This window comes from Acomys russatus, chromosome 11 (assembly GCF_903995435.1).
Source record: "Acomys russatus chromosome 11, mAcoRus1.1, whole genome shotgun sequence".
NCBI lineage: Eukaryota > Metazoa > Chordata > Mammalia > Rodentia > Muridae > Acomys > Acomys russatus.
This window is the reverse complement of record NC_067147.1, coordinates 5,408,019-5,423,824: the sequence shown is the minus strand read 5'-3', so window position 1 is coordinate 5,423,824 and position 15,806 is coordinate 5,408,019. Positions and strand designations below refer to the sequence as shown.

Below are 15,806 nucleotides of genomic sequence, written 5' to 3'. Positions count from 1 at the left end.
AAGCAGGATGCAGTGTGCCCTTTGCACGCACTACCTACCCGCGTCATGAAGGAACCAACTGTCCTTAAGTGGACAACATGAGTGACCTAAGTGACCACAGACACAAAGGGAAAGAATCCATTCCCAGAGCTCAAAATCCTTGGTACATGAAATTTCTGGAAAAGACAAAATTACCCGGACACAAAGATATGGAATTAGGGGTGGTTTATGGGACTCAGACAGGATTTCTGCCTGGAGGTGGGGAGCAGGTAGTAGAGGGTGGCGGGTGCTACAGCTCTCTGTTTATGGTGGCAGAAAGCCCTAGAACCAGGAAAGACAGAAAAGCTGGTAATGCACTCACCATCTGTACCCCAGGTCTGGAGGCCGAGGGTGAACCTTCAGGGCTTACTAGAGCTCTGGAAAAGGCAAGATCCAGATGATACATGACTGTGTTCATCCGCAGAGCTAATGACATACAAAAGGAGAACACTACATTTATGATGACCCTGTATCAGTCAGTGTGCTATTGCTGTGAGGAGAGGCCATGACTACTGCAATTGTGTGTGTATGTGTGTGTGTGTGTGTGTGTGTGTGTGTGTGTGTGTGTGTGTGTGTATTTAATTGGGGTTTGCTTACCATTTCAGAAGTTTAGTCCATTATCAGTGTATAGGCAGACAGGGTGCTGGAGAAGGAGTTGAGAGTTCTACCTTCAGATCCATAGGCAGCAGCAGCAGGAAGAGAGAGACACTGGACTTAAACTTCCAAACCCTCAAAGCCTACCTCCCAGGGACACACTTCCTCCATCAAAGCCACGCCTACTCCAACAAGGCCACGCCTCCCAATAGTGCCACTTCCTATGAGCCTTTGGGGGTCATTTTTATTCAAACTCCCACACACAGTCTCTGAGGAGAACACCGGATGGTGTGCTACCTTACACAGGTATCTCAGGGTTTCCCGCTCTCAGACTTGGAAGCTGCAGAGCCTCTGTCCTGGGGCTCTCATCCCCTCTCAAATTCACATCGGAGCCCTGATCCCCAATAGGATGGTGTGTGGAGATAGGGACCCATGGGAGATAGATTTGGAAAAGGTGATGACTGTGAAGCTCTGAAGTGAGTGTCTTTTGAGGGATGGTGAGGCCAGAGCACTCCCCTTTCTTCTGCCTTTGAGGGCAGCAAGGCAGCTAGCTGCAAGGCACCACGGATGGGAGCTGTCTGCATTCCCCTGGAACACCTAGCCTCTGGAACAGTGAGAAACAAGCTGCTCTGCGGTGATTTAGCCCAGGACCCCAGGGAGAGTTAAGAGAGAAACAGCACTGAGAAGCAGGGGCTGCTGTGTTAACTACTTAAAACTGTGGGAGCAGCTGCAGGAATAGTCAAGGACGGAGTCCTGAGGCGCATGCAAGAAATACAGAGCTTTTAGGAGATTCCTGAGAGGGGTGTTGTTCAGAAAATAGAGACAGCCATAGACACAGCTCCTGTTCTTAGAGAATATCCCACAAACATGGGCCCTGGAGAGATGGCTCAGTGGCTAAAACCATTGGCTACTCTAGCAGAGGATCTGGGTTCAGTTCCCAGCACCCACATGATGGCCCATTACTCTCTCTCTCATCCTTTTCTGGCTTTCAAGGAGACCTATATACTGTATGTGGTCACATATGTACTCAGGCACATGCTCACACACATTTAAATAAATCCTTTAAAGAAAGCAACAAGAGGGCTGGAGAGATGGCTCAGAGGTTAAGAGCACTGATTGCTCTTCCAAAGGTTCTGAGTTCAATTCCCAGCAACCACATGGTGGCTCACAGCCATCTATAATGTGATCTGATGCCCTCTTCTGGCCTGCGGGTGTACATGCGGACAGAGCACTGTATACATAATAATAAATAAATAAATCTTAAAAAAAAAAAAAGAAAGCAACAAGACGCTGGTAGGAGAGAGAGTGATGTCAAGGCCATTCTGGGGTGGTCTCAGAGAGATGTCAGGGACACACATTAAAGAGAAGATGTTGTACAGAGTTGGAAAGAACCTGGATAGAGTGTGAACGTCTTGGAGTTTTTGGTGGCAAGTAGAACCTGCAAGTGCAACTATCCAACATTTCGCTGAAATTTCTGGCCAGGGTGTTGGAGGAGTGCTGTGGCTTCTCCCCACCATGTAGGAAGACAGCTCCCAATTTAGGATTTTTTTTTTTTTTTACTTAAGTCTTTGGCTTTCTGATGGTGTGAAATCGATATGCATCCAGTGGAAATTGTACTTTGAACTTGGATCCTTTCCCCCAGATTGACAGTATGCAATGCTGAGCAGCAGCAGTGCGCTGCCAGCTAGCCAATCACAAGAGTGAGCAACTGATGCCCCAGTGTGCTGTGTTGCTAAGCTACCGTGCCCTTGGGTTAAGATACTCAATGCATTTTGGACTCGAGGCATTTTAAGTTTACAATGACTTTATCCAGAAGTAATGGTTACAGACTGAGGACCACCTGTGTGACAAAGTGTGAGAACAAAGAAAGGAGTTGGAGGCTTAGTTACTAAGCAGGAGGCACCAGGATATGAAGGCTTTGAACATCCTCAGCCTACCAAGATGGCAAGGAATGGGAGAGTAAGTTGAGACAGAACATAATCGCGTGGGTGTGAACCGTGGCCCTAAAACCGGTCATCTCTACAGAGCCTGTGATAACTGTTCTTGTTTGCCACCTTGACGACATCTGAAGTAACTAAATTCCGAGCAGCTGGGCACACCAGTGAGGGAGTTTCTTAATTAAATCATTTGAGTGGGAAGACCCACTATTTTTCCTCATTAATTATTTATTCACTTTATGCATCCCCACTGAAGCTGCCTCCTTCCTCTTCTCCCGGTCCCATCTCCCCCATTTCCCCACCCACCCTTTTCTCAGGAAAGGGGAGCCCCAGCCCCTCAGCCCCCTAGCCCCCTCCCCGGTACCAATCTGCTTACCCACCCCCACCCCACCCCTCCGGTACCAACCTGCTCTGGCACATGAAGTCACATCGGGACTAAGCACGTGCTCTTCCACTGAGGCCAGACAAGGCAGCCTGGGTAGGGGAAAGGGATCCAAAGGCAGGCAACAGAATGGGAGACCCACTCTTAATCTGGATTTTTTTGAGGTGAGAAGTCTTGAATCTGGGCCACACCATCTGCTAGCAGCGTCCATAAAGGACATGGAAGAAGGAAGCTTGCTCTCTTTGCCTGCTTGCCCTCACCGGTAAGTTCATCACTCTGATGGCGTCAGAGCACACTCCTTCAGAGGTCTGGTGTATCCTGAGGACTAAATGCGACATCCAGCCTTGTTTACTGGACAACTACTGGCCCATGCGTTGGTAGTGAACCACTGATAGACTGGCTGGACCACAGCTTATTACCCACTGTTGTAAATCTCCTTTATAGAGAAAAGCAGGCAGAAAGAAGGCTGTAAACACCCGGCATTGAGAAAAACGGGCCCACAGGCTATCTGGAGATCAGGACTGCTTCTCTTCCTACAGCCACAAGGAGAACCGGGTGAGGCTGCCAACACCGGAGGGCAGGACTGAGGTCTGGCAGTCTTCTCTGCCCCTTCCAAAGCTTTAAATTGAAGGGGAAGGACCAAGCCAAAGAGCTAGGTCCACCCTGCAGAGCTGAGTCTAGAAGGTGGGTGTGCTGCTCCCGTCTTGCGAAGAATGGTTTCCGAGCTATGAGGCCCAGTGTCAGATCAGGTTTGAGGGCCGGAGAGGGCTAAGGTCAGGCCTGAGAGGGTAACTATCCCTCCGCACAGCAGTGTGGGGAGCAGAACAGCCACAGCCTGGACCGTGATGAACTTGGTAGAACTTGGTAGTGGGGTCAGGAGACACGGGGGAAAGAACTGCTTCCTTGAGTGAAGAGGATGAGGGCTGTGGTTTTGAAGACAAAAAGGCCCTTCCAAGACCACGGGAAAAGGGTAAGGCTGAGTCACTCTGGGGCTGCTGGCTGTCTGGGACCAGGAGCCATGGTGTTTGGAGGTGTCCTGTTCCAGACGTACTGTGGTAGAAATATTTACTTGTTTGGCAAAGAATGTTAGGAAAATGATCAGAACACCAGAAAGGAAGGAAAGAGAGAAACCATACCAACCCAGCCATACTTTTGTTTCTGACAGAAAATGATACTTTAATCAAGACTAACTCGGAGGCTTCTGATCAGCAACCTAGGCCTGAAGTGATTTCAAGAAGTCTTTGCTCAAACTTCACTAATAAATAACCCACCATGACGCTCGTGGCATGGCAGCTGACAAGGGAGCGCTGAGCCTCCCTTCAGTCCCCAGGCCCAGGCCTGCCCTCAGCTTGCAGCCCTCTGCAGTTACCTGTGGCCCCGGAGGCCCCTCCCTTGGGACTCACGGGTCAGATTTGGCACATATTTTAAATTTTATTTTACTTTCACATTTACAAGTTCAGGAAGGTTTTACGAGAGGAGAGCTATGGCCTCTAGGAAAAGCTAGCACAATTTCTCCCAACCCTGGGCAGATGTGTGTGCCAGGGACTCACTTAGGGAAACTGTCCGGTCATCTTTAGTAGCTGGTTGGCAGCTGAGATGGCTGCTGTGGCTTTCTTCTTGCCTGAGGCCTGGATGACATGTTGCCAAAGGCGGCCTCTCATCCAGGGTGTTATTGCTGATGAATCTGATTATCCACCTTGTGGCCTTTCAGTCTAGGATGCTGGCGGGTACTATGAGAACCAGGGCTGCAGGACACGAAGAGACGCGGCAGCGCGTAGACAGCACTGGGTTCTGCAGGGCAGGCCTGGCACGCCTGCCTGTCCTCAGCAGGTGCCTGTGTCACCCACTGGAAACGCTTCATGTTTTCTCCCCTCTCAGGACTGTGAGGTTTGTGGAGGACAGGTGGAAAAGCCCCTGCCGCTCACACAGATGGGGCAGTCCAGGACAAAGGTACCAAATCCCACAGCATCCTGAGTTCCCAGGACCAGCCAGCTCTTCTTTGCCCATGCTCAGTTCCAAGTCCTCAAAGATGCTCCTACGGTGCCCTCACTTTCTACAAGGGAATCCTTCTCTAGAACGAAGCCGGTGATTGTAGGGTCAGAGGGTCTGAAAAATGGGCTAGCCTGGGTCATGAAAGGGGAAACTACTCAAACTGTTCTGTGACAACCACGGCCAAACGTCACAGGGCCTCAGGCTCAAGAGGCATCTGATCTGCTTCTGTGGCTGCTGTTGTGCCAAGATGGAAGAAAGAGGTATACGTCTACTTATACTTGACCCTGCACGGCCACTGTAACCTTTGCAGCCATGCAGCACCTCCATCTCCCCTGAAAGCACTGGGTCTGCATAAGCTGCAGGTCACGGTGACACCGCCTGACCCCTGGCCAGCCGCCAGTGCCAATGCCAATGTGACAGCTAAAGGGAGCAGGCCCTAACCGCTGTGTCCTCTGGGTCTGTCCACCAGTCTGCAAACATTCAGTCTTTCCTAACCTCTCATGGGGTGATGGCTAGTGACCCCCCTAATGACACAGGCTGGGGAGGGGAGCCCTCAGGGCGTCAGTCATCTGAGCTAAGCCCAACATCATCTGTGTACAGAACCACAGGGCATGGTGGAGGAAGTGCCACTTCTGTGCTCAGGCTGCCACCTAGCCAGCCCCTGACCTAGTGAGATTCAAGGGTCCTATGCATTAATTTAGCAGAAAGTCTGGTTTCTGATACCCAAAGAGCTTAAAGTCCCCTTCAAAACGTGCGTACAGGCGCCGGATGTCTCGTTTGCTGATGCCCAGGAAGTAGCGTTCCACCTTAGTTCTGTTGTACACGGTGATGCCTGGAGGGATGGTGGGGTAGGACACCAGGTGGTCTATGCCAGCCTCCTTCAGGATGTAGGGGGCGTCCTTCTCCAGGGTCTCGTGGTGTCCAATCACACTGTACTTTATCTCACAGGGTGCGCAGAGCTCTACGTAGGTCACCCAGTGGATGATGTGGTCCCCGAACTGAAGGTCTAACCATCTGCGGTTCCGATCACCCAGGTAGCGCACAAAGTCTTCAAACTGGATCCCGCGGGTCTCAGTCCGGTTCTTCCTGTACTTCTTGATGATGCCAGGGGCTATCTCATGCCTGTACCAGGGCTCAAAGCGCGGATTGTGAACAAACTTGTCCTTAAAGGCAGAGATCAGTCTTTCGAAGGGATCTCTTACAATAAAAAACTTGAAGTATGTTTTCAAGCTGAGGAAGAAAAAAAGAAGACAAGAGATGACCAGGAGGTAATGGATGACATGGTAGGAGGGGAGGAACAGGAAGCTGGGCCCTGTGGAAAGTGCGTGTCTCAGGCACACAGTGCACACTGAGTACCGTGCACCGAACGCTGCTATCTACCCATTCTACAGGTGAGGAAACAGAAACTTAGAAAACTGCTTCAATGGGCTGGAGAGATGGCGCAGAGGTTAAGAGCACTGCTTGCTCTTCCAAAGGTCCTGAGTTCAATTCCCAGCAACCGCATGGTGGCTCACAGCCATCTATACTGGGATCTGGTGCCCTCTTCTGGTTTGTAGGCAAAACATTGCATACATAATAAATCTGAAAGAAAGAAAGACAGAAAGAAAAAAGAAAGAAAACTGCTTCAAGCCCATCCTCTGGGGTTGATGAGAAACTGTTTAGTCAAGGCGTTGTTTTCCTTGGCTAATTCAAAACTTCAAAAACTTTTCCAAGCTTTGTTCCTGGGAAGGGAACCGCCAGGGCTAGAAGTGTGAGTCAGTATTACCCGAGCCCAGAGACTTCTTTTATGGGCTTTAAGGATTCCACCCCAAATGCCAGTGGGAATAAAAAAAAATCAAAGGAAAGAATGGGAAGAGGAACCAGGAAGCCAGGCTGCACACTTCCAATAGGAAGGCCCCGGGGCCCTGACACTGGGCGGCGGAGCTTGTAGTCACAGCCCTTCAGTCTGGCTCTGTAAAGGGACTTCACAGCTAACAGTGGGAGAACGTGGCTCATTCATTGGCTGCTCATACCACTACCCCAGGGGGAAGTACGTGCAGAAGTGGCGTGGTGCCTTGGGAGAGTGTGCACACACTTTCTTTATAATGGAGAAAGGACCATATTTAGGTAAGGAATGCACAAAAACTTAACAAAACCAAATCACAAAGTGCTACCCGCTTCTGGCAATAATGTGATGCAAACTTTAATGGCCTTTGTGACTAGGTCGGGAAAAGCATTCTGAAATTCTCGGGAGGGCTGAAGGTTGCAGTGAACAGGATACCAAGCACTGCCCACACATCCCAGCACAACACGGTGGACCCTGCGGTCCACACAGCAAGTAAAACTGAGGCTGGGGCTTTGCTGGAAGGACCGCCCTTCCCCTTCCCCTCTGAGAAGCTGCCCTTACCGCTTCTGAATTCCTGTTTGGCTGAAGGAAGAGAGTCGTGGAAGGCCATTTTTCTCGTGGTCATGGACCACGTTTTCAGGGATCTCTTCAATGGAAGGAAATGCTCCTGGGGGGAACAAGAGGAGACGGTGCATGGGCTGCCTCAGTATGACCCTCAGAAGTGACTATCTGTATCGCCCCAGGCCCCATAATCTCCACAACATACGAGGAGCCCACTACCAGTGTCAGTGTGCACACCCCTGAGCTCCAGCTGGAGGGATTAACAGAATGAAGAGAAACTATCCATCCGCTAACAGGAGGAAAGACGGTTCCGTTGGGGAAGGGCGGAAACAGAGGGAATACAGCCCTGGTACTGTACCGAGGAGGCTAAATCTTCCTAAAGCTAGCTCATTCTACTCTGAGACCTGCTGGAGCCTTGTGACATGGACACACACACACACACACACACACACACACACACACACACACACACACACACCAGCCAGCCAGCCAGCACTGCCAGGTCCTTGTCTCCATGGCAGCCTGCGCTCTTGTAGCACAGCACAACCAGACCAGTGGTGTTTCTCACAGAACTCCGTGGCGGCCCACATGCTGAACAACAAAAGTACTTGACGATGAGAAATCCTAGCTGAAATTCTGGCATCAGAGGCAAGGACGGCATGTCTGCGGAGGCAGTAGAACTGGGCTTTAGCAGGGGCTAGGTGGACTTGTCTTTTCCCAGCGTAGACAAATGGAAACACATGGTGACAGGGCCCTAAGGCTTGGCCAGCTTCTGTGACCTGTAACATTTAGCCTCATGCTGACCCAGTGCTGTCAAGCTCCGACTACCCACCGGGAGAACGCTCTTGAGAGTCAACCACACAAGAGGTACAGCCTTGGACCATCCCTTTTTCCTCCATCTACTTAACGCCCTGGTGCAGAGCACCGGGAAGTGCTGTGGTCGGCGCGTCTGACCATGGTGTGGGGTGTCAGATACAAGGCAAACCCCATTTCCCCAAATTCTGGTGGTTAGACAAAAGCCAGCATCCTCAGGAGACTGTGAAGCCGGCTCCCCCATACCTTATTGCTGGCAGAAGGGACAAATGGCTAAATGTGGTACCTATTAGCGTACCAAAGCACATGCTGGCCTCCAGGGTCCCTCAGTGTCACAGGCACATGGTACACGGTTCTGAGTCCATGCTGGCATCCTGTCTCTTCTCACCTCCTCTCCTGTCACCCACCTCAAGCTATTCCTTCTCATTATCACCCTGCTTTTCCAGCTCTCTCTCTCTCTCTCCCTCCTCCTCCCTCTCCCTCCCTCCCTCCCCCTGGCCCCCCATGCCATCAGTTCATACCAGGAGAGGATGAAAGACCCAGTGTTTCAGATCTGCAACTGGGTCCACTAACTGTCCATGCACACTGGAGGTCGGCTAAGGGTGGCCACAAGGTCCTCTCTGCTTTATGTGACCTGGCATGCCTAAGCCTATGCTTTTTGCTTTGGTTTGTTTATTTCTTTTCTGTTTTAGGAAGTAAGAATATATGAGTCCACATTGCTTTACAAATAAGCAAGCTGCCTGTTTCTACTAAACAAAGCAATGGGTTGGATGATACAAAGCTTTCTTAAAATAAATTTACTTTTTTTTTCTCACTAAACATTTTGTGGGTGTTGAGGTCAAGGAGCATTCTTTTGTTTTCAATTTAAATAATTTGTGACTGATACATGAAAACAGGGTACACCATTCTAACAAGCACAGGAAGTTTGCCCTGCACTTGTGACTCCTAGAAATGGCAAAGAAGCTACACCAGTAAGATGCTTTGACACGCACATTCACGTAGCCTACTGCTACTTCACCCCACCCTTGTGAGTGAGTTAGGATGCTTCCCACTGCCATGGCCCATATGGGAGCCTGTGTATCCTCTTTGATTTCAATTGGATTTGTAGCCTTGTTCAAGACTCCAGCCGACTGGCCTATAATCTCAGGAGCGCAGTGACCTTACACACTGTCCCTAGAAGATGAGGCTCTGTCCTTTGTGCCCTCCAACTGACCTGTACAAAGGGCGAATGGTAGCCAACATTGGACAGGACTGCCAGGAACGGGCTTGGCAGCTATGGGCACAAGGCTGAAACCCAAGAGCCTGTCCCATGGTACCCAGGATGTGACTTCCAAATTTTAACAGACATCCTATAATTATTATAGGTAAGTTTAGACTAATTGGATGGAAACAAACCTGGTGTCTAAACAAAGTAGTTAGGAATCAAAATCATAGCGTATGAACTTATTTTTCTATGACTTAATTTGTTCCCCAGTAAACATCAGATTTTTCTGAAGCGAGCTAAGTTATTGTTTTATGTCTATGGTAGGAAACGAGGTGTAGTTTCTGCCTGCCCAGCCAGCACAGAGGAGTTGGTGAAGCGCCTGAGGCCCAGGAGGCAGGAGTCGCCTCCCAGGCTCTGGTTGTGGGGCTCTTTGACTAGAGTGCCTCAGGGGATGTGTCAGCCTTGAGTCACTGAAGACAGACACCACATGTGCCACCGAGAAGAAGGAATAATGGGGGTGGATAAGCTGAGTGACGATGACAAGTTATAGCTGTGAAAACCCAGGAAATCCGGTCCTTGGCTCTATGACTGAAACACCCCGGTTAGAGGAGTCGCCGGTGGGATCCCAGCTCAGTCATAGAATGCTTGCTGAACATGCACATAGCCCTGGGTTCCACACCCAGGACCATAAAGGCAAAACAAGCAAGCTAACCCCACCAACTTCTACAGTATGATAGGGGTGCAGAACACAGGCACAGAGAGCCTTCAGGAAGTTGTGGGTCTTTTCAGATGACGCCATCGCCTCCTTCGATGCCGCCCGCACCCGCCCCTCTCATCGCACCTGGGCAACCCCACCTGCCACACGCACCGTTCAAGACGATCAGCACTTTCTTCCACTGGGTATTGCCCACTTTGGGAGTCTGACAGAAAAGAATCTTGTGCTTGTCACAGACAAATATTCGATCAAGGACAAACTTCGAGACCTCGGTGTGTGAGAGGTTGCGCAGAGCCTCCTCCTTGCAGGCATTTCTGATGAGCTCCAGCCGCTGCAGATAAACGGGCGGCTGGTCGGGGCGGCCGTCCGAAAGCATCTTCCCCGTTGGCTGCAAGAGGCAGAGAGGGTTGTGGCTATGAAGACGGGGAGAGTCCCCTTCTCGCTCGCTTTCTTCCCATTCCTAGACTGATAACTACCATTTCCTGCCACTTCACAGGGCCCTTCTCAGCGCCTCTCCACAGCCTTGCTGAGTTCAAAAGAAGATGGAGACAGGTGGCCAGGAAAACAGATGTGCCCTTGGTTCCTGTGATTTCCCTAGGGGACTGATTTGATAAACTGAGAAGACGAGAAAGCTGGATCTCCAAGTGCGGAGGAAGTTGATGGGGACATTTCACAACAGAAGAATGTCCCTAACACCAGCAGTCCTGGACTCAAGCCCCCCCCGCAACCCCTCAACCCCCCCCCCCATCTTCCATGACTCCGAAGGTTAGCAGGGCCGTTCACTCCACAGCTAGAGTTTTGACTGGGCATGTGACAGCTACAAGGTTCTTAGCTGGGTAAAGTGTGTGGCGTGGAGGGAGTCTGCGTGCATGTGTGCGCACATGAGCACACTCACTGTGTGTGTGGGGGAGGAGGGACACTGAGGAGGAAGAGCAGAGGGGGGTGGGTGAGACAGGAGGAGCTGTACCAGTAACACATAGATTAGTGTTCAGTAGGCCTTACTGATCAGTGTGTGTGTGTGTGCGTGTGTGTGTGTGTGTGTGTGTGTGTCTGTGTGTCTGTGTGTGCATCTGTGGCATTTGGGAGGGTCTGCCCCAGAAGCTGCATCTAGCAAGGGACCACTCCAGGGTGCAGTTCCTTCTCAGTAGGGACTCTCACTTGGAACTGCTCTGCAAATAGCTCAGCTGTATTCTCTACTCGTGTACTTAAATATATTCTATTAAAGACCCAAGCCCTGGGTTCTCTCAAAAGAGCTCTGCAGACCTGGGCCTTCCACAAAGAGACCATAGCAGCCTCCTGTGGCTCTGACTGGAATGCTTCCGTGCGTTCTGAGTTCTCATTGGCATTTTCATTCTGTGAGGCAGGCAGCCTGCCCTCTGCCCTACTCTAGTCCTGGACTGACAACCATCTTTAGCGGTCGACACTTCGTCCTTTGAGGCTTAACTGTGATCTCCACCTTCCAGACCCAGCGTGAGGACTGGCAAAGCGGGGACCCTCCTGCGAGTATCCCTCTCCCTGGGCGGGGGACAAAGAGCTTGTGTGAAAGTGTCCCTGCAGAGAAACACACAGAACCGGTGCCCAGGCGTGGAAGGCTCCGGGGAAGCTGTTATCTGCCGTGTCCCTGGGGGCCTCTCCCTTGCTCTGGAGCCAGATGCTCAGCCGTACATTTTGGAGGCTGGTCCTATGTTTCTCTGGGCCAGAAATCTTTTCACGGTCCCAGTTTCTTCCTGACCCCGTTGAACACACTGCATCCCCAGATGAAGCCAAGACTGCATCCATCAGGAAGGAACCAGCACAGCCAACTCAGAGCATTGTGATGAGGAAGGTAGCACCGAAGACCCACGGCCTCGCAAATCCAAGCAAAAGCAATGAATGGTAACACAGAAAGCCAGGGAACTCCGGCCTGAATGACCCTTGCTATTCCTGATCCAAAACGCCAGGGGACAGAAGTGCATCAGATTTGGAGCTATTTTGGCCATTGGAATATTCCATCTACAAAAATGAGATATCTTAGGGACTCAAGTCCAATCCTGGAATTCACTTATCTTTAATATACACATGAAGGGAATTTTGTACAATTTTGGGGATCAGTGGGGGACTGAGCCCAGGGCCTTACACATGTTAGGCAGCTGCTGATGCGTTGAGCGATAGCCCTAACCATGTAGAATATTTTAAACAGTTTGGTGCACATAACAAAGCTTTGTGCTATGGGAACCTCCACTGTGGCACCATGTAACTTCAGATTGCACCGGTTTCATATGTCAGATTTTCACATTAGGAGTTCTCGACCTGTACCATGAATCAAGCTGCAGTGACATAGGTGGGGGAACCTGTGAGAGCCACTAGGAGAAGCTGCTCCCACGAGACGGGGCCGCTGTGCACTGTTCCCTGTCACAGGGGCAGGTCTTGTGCTCACCTTCGTATCCTCCGGAAACTGCTTCCCTCCTCTAAGCTTCTCTGCTTCCGGCACGGTCGTCAGGTACACAAAGTCCTGTTTGGCACCATACCCTGGAGGACAGAGTCACAAACGTTCTCACATGGTGTCGGACACTCTAGAAGTCCGTGGGGTGGAATGGCGCCCCAGGAAACGGTGCTCCCACCCAGCAATGCGTCACTGGCTCCTGGCAAAGGCAACCCAACTCGGAGGCCAGTCTGTTCGAGGAAGGGAGCTGGAGCAAGCAGGACCGCAACTGGCAGAATGTGCCTTGGCCCATTCCTCTCTCACACCATTAAAAATGCACAAAGTCATCCAGGGACTCAACTGAGAAGCACAAAGTCACGAAACTTCAAAGAAGAGCAAACAGGACAAAGCCCTTTAGAAACAGAACTTCGCCCTTAAAGCCTAGGCTTTGCAAAGACCTGTTTGTGGAGGAGGAAAAGGAAAGTTGTGGGCTCACGGAAGCATCTCCAAACCCTGTATTTGACAGAGAGCCTGCGTCTTGATGACGTAAGGAGGCCAACAGCTGAGGCATATAAGAAACCAAACAAGCCAATCTGCATAGGAGCAAGATATGCAGAGACGTCTCCCTGAAGACACTCCTGTCACTGGCCCGAGGCAAAACACAAATCAAAGTCACAGGGAGACGGTTACTACGACCCACTGGAATATACAAGAAAGAGCAGCGGCCATGTGGCTGCCCGTATGTGGTATGTGGAGAAACCTGGCCGTGTGTACAATGCTGCAGTGTAGTAAAGCCACTCTGGAAAAGGGTCTGGTAATTTTCTTTAAAAGAAGAAAAAAAATACAATATGGTAACAAGAACCAGCAATTGTGTTTCTCCAGAGAAATAAACATTTATGTTCAAACAAGAACCCACATACAGGTGTTCACAATAGCTTCATTTGTAGTAACCTCAAGCGAGAAATAGCCCATATGCTCTTCAATGGGTGGGCGGTCAGCAAACAGGGGTACATCTATATAGCGGAATACAACTGAGCAATAAAAATGAAAGGGCACTGAAAACACTGTCAGCATGCTGGGAGAGTGCTGTGCGGAGCTGTGTAAGTCACACAACAAGGTCACAGATTGACACAATCGCACAGAGGGACAGGGGCTGAGGCTGAAAGGGCGCATGTGTGTGGATGTGACTAGAAGGGGCAACACAGTGAGGCAGAGCGGTGCATCCATCTCCAATCCCTGCACTTCAGAGGCTGAGGCAGGGTGAACGCAAGCGTGTGATCACTCTGGGCTACACAATGAAATTTGGATTTAGATTGGGGAAAAAAAATATCCAAACCCAAACCAAAAGACAACAATCACCAAGGGTGACATGACGGACCCTCACAGTAACAGAAGTGTTCTGCACCAGGGCTATATCTATGCTAGTGTCCTGGCTATGACACTGCAGTGCAGTTCTAAGAGCAGCTACCATGTGGGCTTAGACGATGAATAGAACACAGGAGCTCTCTGTCCACTGCTAGCTTGCTTATTCCTCTTCCTCTTCCTCCTCCTCCTCTTCTTCTCCAACACCTCCTCCTCTTCTTCCTCTTCCTTCTCCTTTTAAAATTATAGGTATGTTTATTCTGCTTTAATATATGTCTGTGTTCCTGTGTGTTCCTGGTGTCCACACAGGCCAGAAGAGGGCATTCGATCTCCTGGAACTGGAGTTAAAGGTAGCTGTGGGTTGCCATGCGGGTGCTGGAAATCAAACCCGGGTCCTCTCGCAGAGGACCCACTGAGCCAGCTCTCCAGTCCCTCTATGGCATTTCTTGCAACTGCATGACACCTCTTGGTGATCTCCAGATAAAAACATTAATTTACAAACAACAACAACAAAAACAAAACCCCAGCAGTCAGGTTAGAATTTCTGTGTTCATGTCAGAAGTCGTGTGACTGTATGTCAGACTAGAGGGGTAGATTGCAAGCCACTCAGTAGAGCAGAACTTGAAATAAACAAATTTTGTAGGAACTTTTCAAATAAAATCTGGACATAATCTACCAGTTTCTGAAAACAAACATGTACTTTACAAAATTTCAAAGTGTCACAGAAACATAAATATACAATAAAAGCATATAAAATATATAAAAGTATTTCATTTAACAAAAACTTTCCTCTCTTGGTTCAGAGATGCCTGCTTTATTCTAGCCCCCGTCCACTCAAGTCTGGCTATTCTTTTTATTTTATTTTATTTTATTAATTTATTCATATTACATCTCAATGGTTATCCCCTCCCTTGTATCCTCCCATTCCTTCCTTCCTTCCCATTTTCCCCTTACTCCCCTCTCCTATGACTGTGACTGAGGGGGACTTCCTCCCCCTGTATATGCTCATAGGGTATCAAGTCTCTTCTTGGTAACCTGCTGTCCTTCCTCTGAGTGCCACCAGGCCTCCCCATTCAGGGGACGTGGTCAAATATGGGGCACCAGAGTTCATGTGAAAGTCAGTCCCCACTCTCCACTCAACTGTGAAGAATGTCCTGTCCATTGGCTAAATCTGGGTAGGGGTTTGAAGTTTACGGCCTGTATTGTCCTTGGCTAGTGCCATAGTTTGATAGCTATTCTTTTAAATTTACTTTATTATTTACTTTGTGTGGCTGGATGTTTTGCCTACACGTGTATCTACACCACATCTGTGCCTCGTACCCATGGAAGCCAGAAGAACTGGCATTGCAGACAGGTGTGAGCTGCTATGTGGGGGTTGGGAACTGAACCTGGTCCTCTGGAAGAGCAGCAGGTGCTGGTGACTGCAGGGCCTCCCCTCTTGTCCAGCCAGGCTACTGAACAGCTGCCTTTGAATTGGTTCTTCTCTGCACACCGAGGACAAATGCATCCTACTGTGCCCTATAAGACCTCTGCTTCCACACCTCAGATACTGGCCTCCACCACAGCCCCTGCGGCACGTCTTCACGGACCCCACAACCGTCTTTCTCTTTGTCTACATTTGAGTGAAAGCAAACCTGGTTGGAGCTACATTCTTGGTGGAGGAAGGTACGTAGCCACCCGCCCCAGTACTGCTGCCTGCACTGCAGGGGCTCTGACACCCATGCTGATTGGTCCAATCAATCTCCACAGACTCAACCTGTCACCTTCGGTGTCGACATGCTAGATGGATTTGTTCAACCTGTGTTTCCTTATGTCTTTGGTATAGAGAAATGTGTTCTTCATGCTGAATAACTGACTTGCCAACGGCTTCTAGAAAGCAACTTATTTCCCATGTTCAGAGCTCACAGAAGTCAGTACTCTGGTGGGGACATTCTCACTAGTTTAAGCTCCATGGATTCTCTCTGCAGCTAACCCATCCCTCTGTCTGACTACAGACAGAGCA

General features: G+C 50.0%; 1 protein-coding gene across 1 annotated transcript in view; it reads right to left on the bottom strand.

Annotated features, from left to right (window-relative positions):
* Positions 1–5,563: 5,563 nt before the first annotated feature.
* Positions 5,564–15,806, bottom strand: part of Chst10 (carbohydrate sulfotransferase 10) — a 28,783-nt gene continuing 18,540 nt past the window's right edge. Inside the window, exons 3-6 of the mRNA XM_051152750.1 lie at positions 12,458–12,549; positions 10,195–10,429; positions 7,310–7,415; positions 5,564–6,153 (exon numbers count right to left, since the gene is read on the bottom strand). Coding sequence (XP_051008707.1) covers positions 5,616–6,153; positions 7,310–7,415; positions 10,195–10,429; positions 12,458–12,549 — 971 coding nt within the window. The 3' untranslated portion in view covers positions 5,564–5,615. The remainder of the gene's footprint in view (positions 6,154–7,309; positions 7,416–10,194; positions 10,430–12,457; positions 12,550–15,806) is intronic.